The sequence below is a fragment of the Nyctereutes procyonoides genome, unplaced genomic scaffold (genome assembly GCF_905146905.1).
Source record: "Nyctereutes procyonoides isolate TBG_1078 unplaced genomic scaffold, NYPRO_anot_genome, whole genome shotgun sequence".
Lineage (NCBI taxonomy): Eukaryota > Metazoa > Chordata > Mammalia > Carnivora > Canidae > Nyctereutes > Nyctereutes procyonoides.
Window position 1 is genome coordinate 10,907,219 of NW_026575144.1, and position 20,268 is coordinate 10,927,486.

At 40.1% G+C, this 20,268-nt stretch overlaps 1 protein-coding gene across 6 annotated transcripts in view; it reads right to left on the reverse strand.

The window, feature by feature from the left end:
• Positions 1 to 20,268, reverse strand: part of TTC13 (tetratricopeptide repeat domain 13) — a 77,292-nt gene that overhangs the window by 18,238 nt on the left and 38,786 nt on the right. For all 6 annotated transcript variants that reach the window (XM_055308705.1, XM_055308707.1, XM_055308706.1 and 3 more), the window contains 10 exons: positions 19,989 to 20,105; positions 18,926 to 19,036; positions 13,316 to 13,398; positions 11,568 to 11,709; positions 11,111 to 11,285; positions 9,457 to 9,613; positions 4,509 to 4,639; positions 3,835 to 3,967; positions 2,711 to 2,803; positions 167 to 250 (listed from right to left, as the gene is read on the reverse strand). In XM_055308705.1, coding sequence (XP_055164680.1) covers positions 167 to 250; positions 2,711 to 2,803; positions 3,835 to 3,967; positions 4,509 to 4,639; positions 9,457 to 9,613; positions 11,111 to 11,285; positions 11,568 to 11,709; positions 13,316 to 13,398; positions 18,926 to 19,036; positions 19,989 to 20,105 — 1,226 coding nt within the window. The remainder of the gene's footprint in view (positions 1 to 166; positions 251 to 2,710; positions 2,804 to 3,834; positions 3,968 to 4,508; positions 4,640 to 9,456; positions 9,614 to 11,110; positions 11,286 to 11,567; positions 11,710 to 13,315; positions 13,399 to 18,925; positions 19,037 to 19,988; positions 20,106 to 20,268) is intronic.

Sequence of the window (20,268 nt, forward strand, 5' to 3'; positions counted from 1 at the left end):
TCATTACTGGAAGGTTTTATATGGCTTTGTGATTCTAAACACTATAAATACTTGATGTACCTTGTTTAGTCTTTCAGTAGGCTTAGTTTTCAAGTTTCGCAAATATAACGAATGTAAAATGTATCAAAGCTAGTCGTTACTATGAAAAAGAAAATTGAAGGATTACCCATGATAAACAAGAATTCTATCTTTAATAAAATGAAGGATCTTCTCAAAATATTCCAGGTATCTCATGTTAATCACCTGACCCCTGGAAGAAAAAAGAATTAAGAATCTTTTTACAAAGGAATATATCCGAAACCAAAGAGAGCCATGAGAATAATATTAGCAAAAAGGTTTGCAAAATTTGCCTGTTTGCAACCAATGAATGGAACAAGCAAAGAACTGTATCAGCAAGATTGCTCATCAGCTTTTGTAGCTTTTTCTGATAGGAAACACACCAAATTCAGCCTTGGAGATGCCAAAATGGGAAGAAAAATCCTCAAGTACTTATATGATATTCAGACTTTTATAGTAATTTCCTTTTATGAATCTTTTCACTTTTTCTCCTTGCCCTTGATTTCTTCCCGTAGCATGATCCGCTACGAGTCCTCCTTGTAGACTAGCTCACACACAGTCTTCATCTCCTCTGCCCACTCTAAATATTATTTCACCCACATTTCTATCCCCACCTCCGAGTTTTAAAACTCTCTCCCAGAACTTCATGTATAGCCAACATGCTGATGTACACATCCAACTGACATGTGTCTAACACGTATGCACCCAGTTGCTCCCTGGGCATCAATCCCTGGATTCACTAGAGTCACCTCAAGTCCATAATTGTGAACAGGAAGTCACTTCTGTACCCTGCACCACCCCTGGTTCCAGCACCAACATGGCCACCTACCTTCTGTCCTACTGTCACCTGGGCTGTTGGAAGGACCAGGCACCTGAGCCAGAGGACCGCCTCCCTTGATTCCCCATGCTCTCCCCGATTTCCAAACCACCACCAGTGCCCCTGATTCAACATTCTCAGTATCTGTCTCGTCCCCTCCCGCTCACTTCCACAAAGCTCTCCAGATCTGCCACTCATTCACCTGAATTATTACACAACTTTCCAGCCACTTCCCTTCCCTCCAGAGTCACCACCCTCTCACCTATTCTGCCACCTACAGCCAAAGTGATCATCTGAAGGTGCAAATCTGCTCTGTCATTTTTCTGCTTACGATCTCTGAATGATCTCTGAACAGCTCGCCATCATCTTTGGGGGGGGGAGGGGGACAAAAAAGCCTTAAGTGGCATACAAAGTTATTTATATTTTGGTCCCTGCCTGTCTTTCAAGGCTCAATTTCTGATACTCCTTTAATTGCAAACTAATCACCAGTCGTAATGAATGAGTCATACTTTCCTGACTACGCCTGACTCACCTGTGGGTCCACACCTCATCCACCTCTCCACTTCCCATCCTCCCAAACAGTTCAAGCATCACCTAAAGGCTAGATTGGACACCACTCTTCTGTGTCCCCCTGGCATCCTGTACACATGACCACCATTACTCTGAACACACTACATAACAGTTCACCAGTCTGTCTTTAGTAAGCTACATCACTAGACAGTGGCCTTCAACTAAAGCCAGCTGAGTCTACCTTATAAATGTCACAAATTATTCTGTAAGAAACAGGAACACACAAGTCACAAGAGAAAAAGAAATTTATTTTCTAAAACATAAAGAAATGTATAAATGACATTTCCATTAAACTTAAATGTCAGAGCTGTAATAAATGGTATTTTGATTCAGGCTTCTGGATATAGAAGCCATTTAGACATGACACAACAACCACATTTGTAAATTTTATCTAAAACTAAATCCATGGGCAGCCCAGGTGGCTCAGTGGTTTAGTGCCGCCTTTAGCTCAGGGCATGATCCTGGGGACCCGGGATCAAGTCCCACATCGGGCTCCCTACATGGAGCCTGCTTCTCCCTCTGCCTGTGTCTCCGCTTCTCTCTCTCTCGCTCTGTGTCTCTCATGAATAAATAAAATCTTCTAAAAAAAATAAAAAAATAAAGATAAATTCATGGCTCCCCTTGAAGCTGATTTTCTTTTCTTTTCTTTTTTTTTTGAAGCTGATTTTCTTTAATATTTTCTCATTATTTATTTAGAGGGTGGCTAAGCACATGAAGGTGGCTAAGTCCATGTCCCTAATTTGCACAGCTTCTGGACAAAACAGAAGCTCTTCCATTAACCTGGTTCACCCTTTCAGAAAGGCTTAGCTACCAAAGTGTTACTGAACCAAATCCTCTGTATGTTGGGGTTTTGGAGATGGGATAGGGGAGCCCTACCCCCACCACAATTCTTGTTCAAGAATTCTTTGGGCCATGCAACACTATCAGGATATTATGGTAAATGTAACGTTCTCCATATAATTACTTCCTGTGATATCTTTAGGACCCTTTAAAGACTGATATCCTAAGCAAATATCTGCAGTCTTTCCTCCAACTGAGCTGTCAGTGAGAGAAGAGCCAGGAGAAGGAGCATGGCCTGTACTGTATTTCTTCGTGCAACCGGATTAGCTGAGAAGAACGCAGGCAGGATCCTGCAGGTGCAGAGCTGATCTATGTATACCTTTGCCAAAAGGTCACCAGGAAAGGAGCAAGGGTTGCTCATGGTCTCCATGACCTATTTAGAATAAACTCCTGTGAAAATAGGAAAGATGCACAAAAGGTTCCTACCTGATTAAATTGATGTGGTTGTTAAAACCTCTGCTAAGGCTTCGTGCTGGCATCTGATCTAACCACAACACTGGCTGGTCTGGGTCAGCAATTCTGTAAAACAGAGCTTGTTAAAGACAAAGACCTTATAAAACCTATAAACGTTCAAAAGCATGAACAATAAAACATGAGACGTCTTTGTAAAAACGAGGAGAAAGCCGTTGCTCAGTCCGTTACATCTAAAAGTATGCAAAACCACCCTGCAGATTCCAAATAGAAGTTCTAATTGGACCAAGTAGTAAGTCCATACAGGTTTACTAGAAGGGCAGTATTTATCCCATATAAATGAATATCAATGGTTTTCCCCACTAAACTATAGCTGGTTAGGTGGGCACACACTCCAATGTCAAAGGACTGGTACACCAAAGTTCATATGAAGGTATCATGGATCATGACATACTCTTTCAAAGACTTTTTCCCAAACACTTCATTTAAAAATATGCTTGGAAACTTGATAGCACTCAATCCCTATATTTAATAAATACTAGTTGAGTGTATTTCTTTTTCTTTTTTTTTTTTTTTTTTACGATTTTATTTATTCATGAGAGATAGAGAGAGACATAGGCAGAAGGAGAAGCAGTCTCCTGCAGGAAGCCCGATAATGGACATGATCCCAGGACCCCCGGATCACGCCCTGAGCCAAAAGCAGACGCTCAACTGCTGAGCCACCCAGGCTTCCCTACTTGAGTATATTTCAAAGAATAATGATGCCCGCAATTTCTGACAAACTGAAGACAGGAAAATTAACTTATAAGGCCTACTGTTAGTAAACAAAACAGGACTCAAAACCTGTTAACTCAGTGGGAAGCACAGGCTTTCAGTTATGAAAATAAGTCACGGGGATGGAAGGCACAGCACAAGGACCACAATTAGGGATGCTGTAACACTATGTGTGGGACAGATGGTAGCTACACTTGTGTGAGCACGGCATAGTGTACAGACTCATCGGATCTTTATGCTGCACACCTGAAACTCATGTAATACTGCACATCAACTATACTATTCAAAAACCTGATAACTAGAGAAAGTTTCTACTGTTTTACAATGATAAGGCTTCTAGTTTATTTTCACTTAAAGATTAGTACCGTCTCCACTTTACTGCAATGTCAAACATGTCTCTCCACTGCATTAGCCGTGTTTTCCCATTCATTCGAACTTTCGAATTGGTCCATGTACGCTGTACAGCTTGCATGACCTCTAACGCTGCCAAACCCATGGCTAAAAGAAGGAGATATTGGAAAAACAAGAGTTGGTAAGTACATGTCAGAGGAACTGATTTTCACCCACTTTACAGAGTCTTGGTGATAACTCCACAGTCATTGTAGAAAGAAAGAATCCTAAGTATTGATAATTCAACAAGACCAGAGATCTGGTGTGATGGTCCTAATAAAACTAAAATCTCCTGTGGAAACTAGAAGCACCCCCAAAGTTGTCTCCTCCCAGCTCCGCCTCCTACCAAAGCAACTGGAGGTTTAAATTCTCCCTTACTCCCACACTAAGCAACCCTCTCCCGTGGATAAACTGATCCACAGTGATGACTGAAGACCCATGTTCTACACCTATACGATAGCAACAGCACAAAAGCCATGCTGGGGCACTCTACTTTCAGAATTCATCGTGAATGAATCTCTACATTTTTGTCCTGATCAAATAGAGATTTTGAGTCAGCACAAATAATTTTTTTAAAAAGCCCAACATGGTTTGACAATCCTTGCTCTTATGTCAGAAATATTTCCATTTTCAGACAGTTTCAGAATACCTCTGTGTATTCTCTTGTTTGGCAGGAAACCAGGTGTTTCATATTGCATCAGTGATCCCAGACGATCAGCTACACAGATCAGCTCTTGTACCTCGGGCTTATAACTCTCAAAATTCTGGTGTAACACATCTCTGGAAGAAACATTATACATATGGTAAGGACTTTTACAACAGATGTCTGGTAATCCAATTTCACCTGAAAAGCAGTCACTTCCTCCACTGGAAAATGAATCCAGAAACCTATGACCATAGAATCTTTACTTCAGTGCTTGGTATCCAACCACACAAATTGAAAGATGGAGTCTTCATGCATGTGTGTGCACAATTATTATCATATGCTTGTGAGTAACAGTGGTAACTAGAGTGCTATTCAGAAGGCACCTATGACCATTATTTGCTTTATAGACTTCCCCAGAATACATAACCTGCATGGACTATCTTTATAAACAAGCAACCAAATCTCTGCCCTGTCTATCCCCTATCCTTGCCCCAATTTGTGTGATACCAAGCGTACTTGGAAATGGCCTAGGGGACTACCAGGAATTGTTTAGCTGCCAACCTATTTGAAGACTACCTAACAACACTTCCAATTTTAAGTTACAGGTTGTGTACAGGTCCCCAAGATCACCCTCCGGTTCAGTAATTCACTAGGAAGACTCACAGGACTCTGCACAGCTATACTCATGGCTGTGACTTATTACAGCAAAAGGACACAAGCAGTCATCAAAGGGGAAAAAAGCTCTAAAAAGGGGTGGCAGAGAATATATATAACCTCTTTCACTAATCAATTTTCTTTTAATACTTCTGATTATATAATAATTGATACACACAAAAGCCTACAACCTCACTACCCAACTTGAGAACTAGAACAATTATGTCATTCTATATTTATGCTGCCTTCCCCATCCTATCCTCTTGACTCCCAGCAAGAGAACTTATTTTGAATTTTGTGTATGATTCCCTTTTTTTCTTTTTAAAAATTAGGTTCCATGTGTGTGTCCCTAAAGAATATATTCTGTAGTTTTGCTTATGAACTTTATGGGAAAAATAGATACTGCAGTTTACTGACTTGCTGTTTTTACTCAACTTTTTATTTTACGATTAACCCACATTGTTGCATGGGTTGTTTGCTTGTAATATCCCACCATGTGCTGGTATCACTTTTATCCACTCTTCTGTTCATGGCCTTTTGGGATGATTTCCAGTTTTCCATTTGAACAAGCACTACTATCAACTGGTACAGACCTCCTGTTGGACATGCACACAAGTACCAGGTTTCCTACTAGATATATACACAGTGGTAGACTTTTAAGACTGGAATGTACAAATGTTTAATTTTACAAGATTGTGACAAACTGCTGGCCAAAGTGTTTATAGCGATTTCAACTCTCATCCAGAGCATATAAAAATCTTCCTTGACCCCCGCTTCTGGTCAACATTACTATTATCAGACTTTATAATATTTGCTCATCTCGTGGGTGAAAAATGTAGTCAGGTGTATTTATGAGCCGAAGCATCATTTTCTATGTTTATTTGCCATTCACGTTTTCTGTTGTTCATGTCCTTTGCACAATTTTCTCCTGGTTGTTTCACTTTTCTTTTCAAATTTGTAGAAATTTTTCATAAATTGTGGATACTAACTTTGGGTATATAATCAGGTTGCAAGTACCTTTTCACAGTTCGGACTTACCTTTTTTCACTGTTTATGGTGTCTTTTGTCAAACAGCAATTCATAGGTTCAACACAGTCCAATTTATCAGTCTAAGGTCTACACTTTGTGTGTCTTAAGAAAGTCTTTTCCACCTTAGGGACCCTGGGTGGCTCAGTCGGTTGGCGTCCAACTCTTGATTTTGGCTCAGGGTGGTGACTTCAGGGTCCTGAGATCCAGGCCCCCGTCAGGCTCTGCACTCAGTGGGGAGTCTGCTTCTCTCCTTCTACCTCTCCCTCTCTTTCTGCCCCTCCCCCTAGTCATGCCCACATGCTCTCTTTCTAAAATAATACATAAATCTTTAAAAAAATCCTTTTCTATCTTAAAATCATGAAACTATTCACTTCTCTTTTCTCTTAAAACGTAAACAAATTTGCCATTCATATTTAAGATTTTCATCCATCTGGAACTGGATCACATCTACACCATCATAAAATCAATTCAGTTTTTATCCGTATGACAACCTAATTGTAGCACTCTCACTAGATAAATTCCCCTCTGATCCATGGGGATCATGTCAGCATTTTATCTAGGTTCTCCAGATAATGCTTCTAAGCTCTTTACTGTGCTTCTTTGGTCCACATGAGCATCTCTGAACCAATACCAATCCATTTTCATTACTATGTTATATCTTGTTTTCTGGTAGAATAAAAGAACCTTCCTCTCCAAGCCTGGACATCATCTTCAGGAGTATCTTGATTACTCTTGGTCCTTTGTTCTTCTACACAATTGATAGAATTAGCTTATCAAACTCCTCAAAAAACTTTTGAGATTTGGAATGGCATTTTAATGAATCTATAATTAATTTGCAGAGAACTGGGGCACCTGGGTGGCTCAGTGGTTGAGCATCTGCCTTCAGCCCAGGTCATGATCCCAGGGTCATGGGATTGAGTCCAGCATCGGGCTCCCCACAGGGAGCCTGCTTCTCCCTCTGCCTGTGTCTCTGCCCCTCTCTGTCTCTCATGAATAAATGAATGAAATTAAAAAAAAAAAGTATGTTTAATCATACTTCAGTCAAATAGGATACCAATTATTTGAAATGTGTTTAAATATGCATAGCAGTGGTCATTCTTTATAAATGACCAAAGATATACCTGAAAAGAATATGTATTCTTGGATTATGGGGTACATAGTTCTAGAGTAGACTAATATATCAAGTTTGTTGATTATGTTGTTCAAATAGTCTAAATCTTTACTAGTTATTTTTGTGTTTGACTTACTAAAAATTGGAATCTCTCATTAGGATAGTGAATTTATTGATTTCTCTGTGAATTTCTATCAATTTTTAAAGTTATTTTACTAGGTGTATATAAGTTTAGATTTGTAACTACCTGATTTAAACCCCTGTCCTATGTAGTAATAACCTTTGTTCCCAGTAACTTAAAAAAAATTTTAGGGATGCCTGGGTGGCTCAGTTAGTTGAGCATCTGACCCTTAGTTTCAGTTCAGGAAATGTTCTCAGGTTGTGAGATTAAGCCCTGAGTTGGGGTCTGCATTCAGCTCAGAGTCTGCTTAAGAGTCTCCCTCTGGGCACTTGATGGGATGAGCACTGTTTGCACAGGGTGTTATTCTGTATGTTGGCAAATTGAACACCAATAAAAAATAAATTTATCATTAAAAAAAAAAGTCTCCCTCTCTGTCTGCCCCTCCCCCTGTTCATGATCTCTTGAGCTCACTCTCTCAGATAATAAACAAAATCTTTAAAAAATAAAAATAAATGTAATAATTTTAAATCTATTAATATACCTATATCAGGATTCTTTTAGTGTTTCCCAAGTGGAACTTTTTCTATTCCCTTACTTTCAATCTTTGTGTCCTTATGACCCTTGTAAAAAGCATTTAACTGGATTTTTAAAACATTCCAATCCAATTGTGTCTGTCTTTTGAAATTTAGTCTATTTATATTTACTGTCATTATTAATATATCTGGATTATTTCAACCTATTCTTATTTTTTCCACCTTTTTAATGGCAACCACCTGCCCCCCTTTTCCAGTTAATTTTTTTGTTTTGTTTTGACCTTTCTACTAATATAGAAGCTGTACACTTTGTTTCTAACTTTTAGTACCCACCCTAGATATTTTAAATATTTGTGTATAACTTAAAGCTTTAACACAATATTTAACCCCAATTCCCTTAGAATATTTAATTCTTGCTTTCCCTTAACTTGCTTGCTATTATGCCTAGTATTTTATTTCTGTCCTTTTCATAAAGCCCCCAAATCAGATATTATTTTATATAAACAGTGTTTATTTAGACTTACCAATTTATCATGCTTACCATTTTCCTTTTCTCATTATTCCTTGTTGTATCTCAAATCTTGCCTAAGGTCAATTGCCTTTTTCTTTAATCACATGCCTTAGACGTTTTTTAGTGAATGGCAGGTGGTGGTTAATTCAGTTTTTGATTATTTGACTATATACTTATTTGATCTTCATTCACAAAAGATAGTTGTTGCCATTTTGATGTTGAGAGGCTTACAGTCAGTCCAATTATTGACCTTGAGTAGGTGATAGGATTTTTCTTTCTGTTTAACAAATTTTTTCTCCTTATGTGTTGTTCTACTGTTACTTATGATGTGTCTGGATATGGATTTCTTGCCATTTAACTTGCTTTTTGAAAAAAATCTGTGGATTTATGTTTCCTTAATTCTGGGAAACTGTTAGCCATTATGTCTTCAAAAATTACCTCTCTCCTCCATTCTCTCTTCCCAGGATTTCAATTAGATATATGCTAGACATTCTTCCATCTTCCACATCTTCTATCTCTCATGTTTTCTAACACCTGTATTCTTTGTGATTTTTACAGATTTTTCTTAATTTTTAAGGCATTGCTAGACTTCCAGGAATTAATTTCTATTCTATATCTAATTGTTTTGTAATGGGATAGCCCTTCAGCCATAATGCAGTAGTTGGCCAGCACTGTAATTTCAAACTTTTGGTTTTAAATAATCTGTTTTAAGAGTAACATGGTAATAGTAATGCATATCAACAACTGCCAATAAATACATTTGAAGTCTGAAGGTTCCATAAAATTAGCAGGGAAGGTCAAGGTAGAAGGAAAAGTGGTATCCAAGGTAAGTTTCAAGGTATCTTATAAACTAAAATAAATATCTGCAGACATATCAAATCCAGAAATAAATTCCTGAGAAACATGGATAGGAAGCCATTTATTGAGCAAGAGTTCTCATGATGAGCTTATAGCAAAAAAAAAAAAAAAAAGTTTTCATTTAAAGCACTTACTTTATGTGGGGTTGCAACCCTGGTTGCTCTTCATAGTCTTCTATGAGGAAAGGCAGATTTTTAGCCCAGTGGTCTTTAAAGCTTCCAGGCAGATCCACATCAACGTTATATTCCGTAAGAGGAGTATCGAGGTGTGCGTGAAGATACCGAGAATACTCTGCAGATGGGAGATGAGATCTGACACAACCAAATATTGCTAAAGAAATCACTTTTATTGCTGACTGCCATAGAAATACTTTGTAGCAAATTGCAATTCCAAGAATTCTAAATGGAGATTCCAAATTGTAGTAAGTCACTATTATATGATACAGGGTAACTCAGGGTACCAGGATCAAACATAAGCCAGTCAATCTGGGTCCACTTTGGCTAAGCTTTAATCATCTTTCCATGAACAACACCAAAGACCTTGCTTTTTTTTCTCGCAGAGTCTGAGAATCCAAGTTCAGTGTCAGATCCTGGTTCTCTATCAACTGATACAAATCAACTGACCATGTATATGATTTCATCAACTGACAGACTACTGCTTATCTCTACAGAAGCAGTGTAGAAAAATACAGGATATGGAGTACCCCTCCTTCAATCCACAGCTCACATGTTCTACTAAACAAACCAGGAAACAAGAGGAAATTGTAATTTAGAATGAGGAGCTATGCTGTCCAGTAGGCCAGCCCCTAGCCACCTGGCTAGTGAATACTTAACATGTGGCCAATGTGTAGAGTGCCTGGGTGGCTCAGTTAAGCATCCAACTCCTGATTTTGGCTCAGCTCATGGTCTCAGGGTCTTGAGATCGAATGCCCTGTATTGGGCTCCATGCTGATGTGGAGCCTGCTTGAGATTCTCTCTCCCTCTGCTCCCTCCCCCACTGCTCATGCTTGCATGCCTCTTTCTCTCTAAACAAAGGAATACAATATGGCCAGTGTGACCAAGAAACCATATTTTAAATTTTAATTAATCTGAACATAAAAACTGGTATTTGATTCAATTATTAGAAAATGTCAGTATGTTTGGAACAACTCACATATATGAATTAACTTTTCCAAGTTTAAATTTTATGAAACATGACCTCAAATTAAGAATTTCCAATGAAGGGGATCCCTGGCTGGCTCAGCGGTTTAGTGCCTGCCTTTGGCCCAGGGCGCAATCCTGGAGTCCCGGGATCAAGTCCCACATCGGGCTCCCGGAATGGAGCCTGCTTCTCCCTCCTGTGTCTCTGCCTGCCTCCCTCCCTCCCTCCCTCCCTCCCTCCCTCCCTCCCTCCCTCTCTCTCTCTCTCTCTCATAAATAAATAAATAAATCTTAAAAAAAAAAGAATTTCCAATGAAAATTTAACATCTAAATTAAGATGTAAGCATAAAGATGTACTATAAGTATAAAATATACACCAGATTTCAAAAACTTAGTACAAAAAGTATCATAAAATATCTAATGATAGGGGCACCTGGGTGGCTCAGCCAGTTAAGCGTATGCCTATGGCTTAGGTCATGATCCTCGAGTCCAGGGATGGAGTCCCACACTGGGCTCCCTGCCCAGCAGGGAGTCTGTTTCTCCCTTTCCCTCCCCCTGCTCATGCTCTCTTCTCGTTTACCCTCATTCTCAAATAAATAAATAAAATATTTTTTAAAAATTCAATGATTGAGCAATTTTTGTGACTTACCTCGGAGATATTTCACTTTCAGATACTCTGGGCTAGCCTTCTGGCCTGGGAGAGGATCATTTAGCATGACTTTGGTCTGTGCTTTTATGCCTTCATAAAACTGTCCCATGGCAACATGGCTGAGTCCTTTCATGTACTGGCACACCTCGTTATAGGGTTCGAGCTGCAGACACCGCTGACATGCGGAAGGAGGAAATGCTCTATTAGTATTAGTACAGTCACAGGTGACTTTTAAGTGCTTTATTCTTTGGTCTGGAGTTGGAAAAGTTTTCCCTCCAGGCTAAATCAAACCAAATATATGCTCTGTAAGTTAGTCTATAAGGCAGGGCAGTGGTTTTTCTCCTCTCTTTTTGTTATGGTTTAAACACTATTCTTGGTCCTCCTCCCTATTCATCCCACTAAACTTTGTTGAGCATTCTGAGAACTGTTACGGTGTTTCTCACATGTGGATGCCCACCTTGAAGTTCTTAAGGGCTTCCTGTAGGCTGCCATGGTGATAAAGCATCATTCCCCGGAGCTGTAGGGTCTGTACATGATTTTGGTTGAGCAACAGTGCCTTCTGGAAGCTCTCAGTGGCAGCTTCAAAATTGCCCAGTTCTCTAGGTATTTAACAACAGTTATGAACACAGTGCAGAATATTTCAGTGAACACATGGAGTAAGTCAGCCTCAGAATTACAGTCCCATCTGTGAGTCAGATACCTAGATATGGATGGTCCCTTGTCTATCTTAGTACTTCACAGCTACATACTCTACTTACTTTTCCTGAATTTTACCAGATTATTAGCCCTTGAAATTCTTTGGGGAAAATGAATTTATTGATTTCCAAAAGCAAGTGTTTATTCAAATCCTTTTCTCCAATTCATGATGAGCTCCAACCCCTAAAAAACGATGTGTTAATTTTAGTACTTAGATAAAACCATATCTCTCCATTGGGGTAAAAAAAAGTATATAGGTCACAATCATACACAGGTTCCTCATTCTGAATCACATTCATAGGCTTAAAATTGCATTTTTTTTTCTATCACAGAAGTTACTTCACTTAAAATCTGATAAATCGTTTCATAATTTAAAATTCCAAAAAAAAAAAGTGTATTTTAGAGTTGTGATCATTGCAGAGTGGAGATGATTACTAGCCTTCTTTTACATGTTATATTTTTACAAATAATAAAAGCACCTTCAAAATGTCCCATGTGTCAATTTTCTATAAATAATGAATATTTTTTAATAATATAACACATTTATATAGCACTTTACCAATTACTCTGGGTGCTTTCAAATCTGTTTTCAATGTATGTCCCCAACAATTCTGTGGGACAGCAAAGGTAAACATTGTCATTTAAACCCAGAAGGAATACAAAGACACTTTCAAGTTAGTGTAAAAGATCTTCTCCACCACGTCAGATAAATAAGCTCTTGAATTCAGTCCTTCCTGACTGAGGCACCTAACAGTGCTCTGAAGGGGATTTCTGTTACTGTCTCCTTTCTAACTTTTATAGTACCTTGTAAGGGAGAACCCTGAAGCTCAGGGAAGTTATAGACACACAAGTGTAGGATGGATAATTCAGAACTAAAACCAAATCTCCTGACTCTCGAATCCCAAGCCCCTTCTTTCATGTCATGCAATTTCTTTTTCAGATCAGAGCATAAAGATTTTTGAAAGCCAAAAGTCAGAGCAGCTCTACTACTGGTCAGGGTAATGCATGGGGTCAGGACACCAGGGGGTAGGCACAGCTTCTCAATCCTGGTGGAGATGCATTGTAGCTATATCATAATTAATCATATTGATGATAGGGATGCAACATAATTTTCCATCCCTTTTATCTAGGAATCTTCAAACAATCACAGTAATGTGGGAATTAACCTTAATTACTGCCTAGAAAAGCAGCAGTTTTTATGATTCAAGAACTTATAATGCCACTATTCAGAACAATAACCCTAGAAGAAGTAACATTTCTAGACCAATATATATGAGGTGAAGTTGTTTAGAGGGGTAAAAATATATATCATGATATCCTCTGATATATGGTTCTTTCTGTATTCCAGAGAAGGTCTCAACAAGCTTATAAATGCCTATGTGATTCAGAATGACAATTTCTTTTTGGTTAAAAATTCAATCTCTTTTAAAGTATCACTATTACGTGAGGCTCTCTTGTCTCCCCACTCTACACCCTCTCTTTTACCCCAACTACTATTGCTTTTCTTACCTATAGGCCTGTCCCAGGCTTTTATATGCATCAATAAAATCAACTTTCTGCTTCAAGGCTTCTTTGAAGGATTCAATAGCTTCCTAAAAAAGTATACAGAAAATTATGTCATTTGCATACCTGTTAAAATTTAATTTCACTTAAATCACTAAAGGATTTAAAAATATATTACACATGGTCTCGGAGTGATTTTTTTTTTTTAATATGAGGACTTCAAAAAAAAAAAAGAGAGGTAGAGAGTATGACAAACTATGAGTCAGGAGGATTTAATTTCAACAGTAAACAAATGCATTGCTATGAACAATGACAGAGCCTTAAAAGTTTCTCTCTTTCAGAATGGGAAAATAGCTTCTCACTACCTATTTCATTAGGGCTTTGGTTACTAATGATATCACCCTCATGTCAACATCATTTCTTTAATTGATAAAGGTCTCGTGGAATAAAAGTTTACTAGCTGTGTGAAATAATCTTAAATGATCGTAACTAGCAGGATTTAAACTGAGCCAACAAGAGAGACAAAAAAGGCAAGCCAGTGACATTGTTCATAAAAAAAGCAACAAGGCTCCCAGACTGACTTTCGGAAGGATGCCCATGATCTACAGGAAAAAGAAACAGTAAAACAAAATAAGACAGAAACCTTGAGATTGGGACATTTGGGGCACAGCCTCTGCCAGCACGACTCCAGGTCTACAGCTAGCAGAGTAAGATGGCACAGATGCTATGCTTTAGGGAGGAGCCCTTAGGGAACACACAATGCACCTGGCCACTGTGGAATCCTCTGTAAACTGTTAATAAAATGTACCATTCTGCTTCACAATAAACACCCTAGTCTTAAGCTGTATTCAATGTAATTTTCATTATGACTTGATTATTTACCATAATAAAAAATTATAAAGACATTTCACACATTTCCCAAGGAAAAAATGTGTCTTACTCTAGTTAATGGCCACAGAGTAGCATGAGCTCTAATGACTTTAATGAGAAAGACTTTAAAACTTCTATATTTTTCATATCTGATTAGATAATTTATAGCAAAAAACTACTAAAGATCATATGCCTTGCACATGGTAGGCACTCAATAAATATTTAATGATTTTAAAGGCACATAATCCTAATTCTTTTCAAAAAATCATCCATTGCCTGTTTGATTTTCTCTGTAGTGGGTAGCAGGGTAGAGGGGCTGGCTTTCAAACTCTAGAAGACTCTAAAAGAGGCAAGCCCACTGGATGTGCACTGTTTGGTAGAAGGATGAGAACAGATAAATTGTAACTCTTAATTAGGCTTCTGGCCCTGGCATAGTCTCAATCTTTTGCGATTTTCACAACTATATTTGTAATTCAACAAACATGTATTGAGAGCCTACTATGTGCCAGGGCAGTGTGACATACAGGGGATACAAAGAGGAGTAATCATTCTCTCCACCCTCGAAGATTTCAGTCTAGTCGGAAAGCCAATCACTTAACCAGGTTATTGGGACACAAACTAAGAGCTACAACAGAGATAAAGTGAAAGTTTCTGGGAATAGAGAGAAGGGAACAACTAACTGAGCCTGTGACACGAGGAGAGGCTTCACAGAGGAAGTGGCAATGGAGCTAGGCCTGGGAGAATGAGAAGGAATTTGGCAAAGAAAGGGGGCACTTGGATGGGGGATGGTGGTGCACAGTGGCAGGGTGCTCGGCAGTGGTGGGGAAGGTGGGAGGGCAGGAGTGCAGGTGGAGAGGGGGGAGGGAAAAGACAACGACGACGGGGACCAGGCTGGTGTGGAGAGCTGGAGCCAGAGGGGGAAGGGCTCTGCCATGCTCCTGCAGTCACAGCGTCACCCAGCCAGCAGTGAGGACTGGGGGCTTCGAGGAGGAGGTGCGGGACCTCACAACACTGATCCTTTGAAGATGATTGCCACAAGCTACAACAGAGCAGCTGGGCGGGACAGGGGAGGGAGCAGAGCCCATCAAGGAGGTGGCTGCAGAGGTCTAGGCAAGAGATAACAGAAACTCAAACTGAGACAGTGTTTCTGTCTGACAGAAAAGAAGGGTCAAACTCAGGAGATATCCTTAAAGGCCAACTAAGAACCTGCCGGCATGGGTCTGGGGAATAAGGAAGGAGGGAGGGGGAAGCTTCGAAGCTGAAGAGCCTGGGTGGAAGGCAAGAGCTTGGACCAACGTAAGGAAGTAGGGGGGGATAGCTGCGGGGTAGGGCAGGGGTGGGAGGAGGTCAGGAGCCCAGCCAGGGCATGGTGGATCTGGGGGGTTTGTGGATATCTAGGGGAGATGCCCAGGACACATCTGCTGCCCACTGCACTTACAGCACGCTGGGATGCCACAGTTCTTCAAAGTCTGATTTCTCTTCAGCTTTTAAGAGTCTTTGGTTTCGGGGTTCCTGTCTAAGCACAGCTCTCTACCTCATTCTGCCAAAGAGGGGGACATAGCAGAATCAAGATCTGAAGCCACTGGGAACAAAGAAACTATGTTTGAATGAACCAATCTCTAAGCACATGAACTGGCTGTGAGTTCGTCAGCACAGAAAGTGCAAACATCGCCACCTTTATGCCACCATTGTCCTGGCCAGTGGCAGGCGGCTGTCTCGGCTGTCTCTCGGGCTTCCCTCATTTATTATAATGAAGAGAACAGCCTCAGGGAACTCCTCAAAGTGGCTGACAAAACAAACAAACAAAAAAAAAAAAACGTGCTTCGGATATACAATTTTTGAAATATCCTTACATCACAGATAAGTTTTCGCTGTATTTTCCCAGGGGAAATACAAAATGTCTTCTCTATCTACCAGATTGGACAGTTGCACATTTGTCATGTAATATTACTTAAATAATTTCTAATGTATTACATCATAAAGCAAATAAGCAAACCACTTGCTTAATTAATTTCTACATTGCTGTTGACCTAGAGAGACAGGCTTTAGGACATAATGTAACTAGAATTCATTGGTCCAGTAATACTTTGTCTCTACAGTTAACAAGAGAAATAAAGATATCTAATCTAAGTTCATTAATTTAATGAAGGCATGTCACCACTGACTCAGTTTTCCAATCTGTGTAACTGGGACACCCTCTGCTCCTTCTATACTTCATGGGGATGCCGTTGGGATGAATGAGACAATACGTAAACACTCTGACCTCCTCGGACAGCAGATCTACAAAAATGCAAAGAAAAAGTTCCCATCTATTACACATGTTGATGCTGGGTTTATGAGCACAGTGAAGAGGAGAAAGCTCCAAATAATTTGGCAAGATTGGTTCAGGGAGGGGCTTCTCCTCACAGAATAAAAGCACTGCATCTAAGGTTCTCATCACATGGATTTGGAATAAATCCAACTGAATTTCAGCGCTTGTCCCATGTGAATGTGGCATCCCTGTTACAGCTCTTTTCTGAAAAATTCTCATTTCAAAGTAACACAAAGAGCCCTACCCACATTCCTAAACCTGGTTTTAGAATCCACAGTGAAATCTTCTATTTGCATTTGTTTACTTTAAAAAAAATTTTTTTAACCTCTCAGTACTGATTGCCAGTATTTTTTCCATTTCAAACCTTTGTTTGCCTCCATGAGATATTCTTGGGATAGACTTGGAATACAGTATGGTGATTTTTGAATTTTTAAATTTAAGGTGACTGACAGAAGGTGAGAGGAGTAGGGGCAGATACAAGATAAGCTGGAAAAGCCCATCTGGCAGCTGCTCAAAACACATTTTAAATAACTGTTCTCCACACCTATGGCTGCCGGTCTGACCACTGGGGTAAGAGTCTCCAGGAGGACCACCCTCCACATACTTGCAGGAAGGACAGTTCGAAAGGAAACCTGCACAATTCTTTCTGGTTTAGTTTGGTATTTAGTGGATGGGAGTTATTTTTTCTAGTCTATGAAATGGAGATTAAATTAAATGTTCATATGTAACACAATCTGTAATAATTAAGATCTGATCCATGCTCACAGCTCCTAAAGTACTTTTCACACACGTTATTTTATGGAATCCTCACAACGCCATCACAAACCCTTCAAGAGGCGGACAACAGAGTCATCTCTACATGACAGATAGAGAAGGAGTGGCTGAAAAGCATGAGTAACTTGGCCAGTGGCACAGTTTGCAGGATTCAGAGCAGAAGCTCAAGCCAAGGCCTTCCAATTCCAAATCCAATGCTCTGTCCTTGAACTTCACATATTCAACTGATACTTACTGAGCACCTACTATGTGATGAGCACTGCCCCTAACACTGGGGATTTACAACCTAAGCCTTTTTAAAGATATACTGTCCCAACCCTCCAAGAGTATATGCATCATCCTCGAACTACTTTCTATAATAAAATGCATGCTCGTTCATCCAGAGTACCCTTCCCTGCCACGTGCTATTGAAATTCTTCCCAGCTTCCAAAGTTCAAGTGGAGAACCACCTGTCTGTGAAGACTCTCATGACCTCCTAGTCAGCCTGAAGTGTTTTTCATCAACACAGGCTGACTCTCAGGCCAGCCCACTTTTCAATCAGATGGTTTGGGTGGGTCCTACACTAGAGCTCTGACCCTGTGCCAGCCATGGATACCCAGGACACCACTGTGAGGTCCCAGCTGGGTTCCCGCCCCCCCGAGAAGGCTGCTGCACATTAGGTCCTCAGCACACTCAGCACTAGACCAAGGGCAAGAGGCAGTGACAGGCTGGAGATGACACTGCCAACCCCACATGTCAGTCAGCGTGGACGACAGGTTTCCTATTTCCTCTGGTTCTTTCCCTGCTAATAGCAAGCTCCATGAGGCAGCAGCAACGGGCCTGTTGGAGAAATATCTCCAGACCTGCTCCTGCAGCCCCCAGGGGCCCGATCAGGTCTCCCGCTCTGATCGGGGTGCTGCTAATGTCTCCCAAAGGTCCTCTGCCCCTAACCTCCCCAGCTACTGGCATGTCAGAATCCACTTCCTAAATGGCAGATTTGGTCTCAGTGACATACCTTCCCCCAAATCTAGATTTTGCAGCTCCTCTGGGCCTATAAATTAAAGTCAAGATGCTCAGCATAGCACTCTGGACATTTCGGGACCTCCCTTGGGCAGACTTGCCAGCTCACCTCCCCTACGCTCAGACCCATTTGCTACGCCACAAACTGGCTGTATGTCCATGTTCTATGCCAGCACTCATGCTTTTCCTATCAGCCTGAAGTAGCTTGCTGCCCCCAGTCCACCCCACCTGCAAGGCCCTGGACAAGGTCCACTTGCTCTCTGGAACCTTCTCTAATGCGGCAGTTTAGGTGAATCTTTCTTACCTCTGTTGCCAAAGCACTTTGTTCATATTACCTCTTATAGTGTATTTACCATATGATAAGTTATATGCGGAAGACACTTTGCAAACTGTATCCTTTCTCAGTGTCAAGTGTGAAAGATTCTTTTCCTCCTTCTCACTAACCCTTTATCATTTCTCGGCCTGCACCTTCCTCCAAGGACCTACCACATAGTAGGAGCTCAATAAGTATGTTGACTAAAACTCCTTCCTAAAATAAACCAATTAGATGGACACGTGAGATGTCATTTTAAAACACGCCACACGAAACCCCACTAAAGCCTCCCGCCCGTGAGAGAAAAGCAGAATCACGATACTGTATACATAGTGCACAACACTTTCACCTTCAAAAGTCCTCTGTGAAAGAAAGTTAGACCTTTGTATAGCATAGCTATAGGCTGGTTTTTGTTCAGTTCTAAGGACTGCTGGAAGTCTTCGTGGGCTGTTGCATAGTCCTACAAAAAGGAGAGTAGGGGGAAAAAGTAAAGTAGTATTCATTAGACATTTGGACATTTCTCACTTCTGATTGGTAGAGAGAAAAAAAACCCTCAATTCATTCTGTGCCCTTTTGGGCTTTAAAGGGAACATTTCATAGCCATAAATAACAACTAAATTTTTATCCTGTTTGTTGAAAACAGCTAATTTTCTTAGAAATTGATGGGAAAGCCCCAAAGGTTTAATTTAAATAGACTGTTTCAACTGCAAAAAAATTCTTTGTAAAAAATAGTATCAAGGTCATAATCTGTTAGAGAAAACTTTACAAATTATTTTCTGGTACTAGCATCTTATTATACTGAATACTTCTAAAATAATTATGCCATAGTCAACCTTAAAATGTGTCATGCTGAGATTTTTTTTCAAACCTATTTTCTTTTGCAATTACATCAATCCACAAAAATAACTGTGGCAATCATACATATCATGATGGTAAAAGATAACCTTGCCAGATCTGAGTCATACATAGAGAAGCTACAGTCTGGGAAGTCATGTTAATTCTGGTTATGGCTCTTGAGTCTGACACCCAAGGAAATTCAAACTGTGCCTTTTAGTTTAACAATCACGTTGATAACATGCACACCCGCTTCCTGATGCTGACATGTGCAGAAAAGGCTGAAGTATATAGTCAATGAACCAAATTTCTCTTTTGTTCTCTCTTTCTTTTTTCCCCAAATCTAGAATTAGTTACTGCTGACAGCTCAAGCAAGAAAATGTGCTCTTGGGACTTAACAGTTCTCCACTAGGTTCAAATTCAGCTAAAGAAAGTGCTTTTGTAACTGTCTTGTACCACAAACATTTATTATATAGCCCCAAACCCAAATCTGTCAAAGGGTAGCTTTCCAAAGTAAACAGAAAAGTGAACATCTTCATCATCACAAAAGAGAATGTGTCCAGACAAAAACAACTCACCTCTGATATGAAGTACAGGGTCCCCCGGTGTCTGTACAGCCGTGCTGAGGGCTGAAGCTGGATAGCTTTGGTGAGATCATTCACTGCTTCATTAATTCGTCCCAGAGGGGACAGAATCTATAAACCCAAAAACATAATTAGGGAAGAAATCTTCCAGTGATCAACCCCAAGACTGCCAATGCTTTTGACTCTTCAATTCCATTTCACCACACTCTACTCACAAGATTGCTCCCTTGGCAGACAAGAATCCCTGACCCCTCATACTACACAGCGAGGTTCA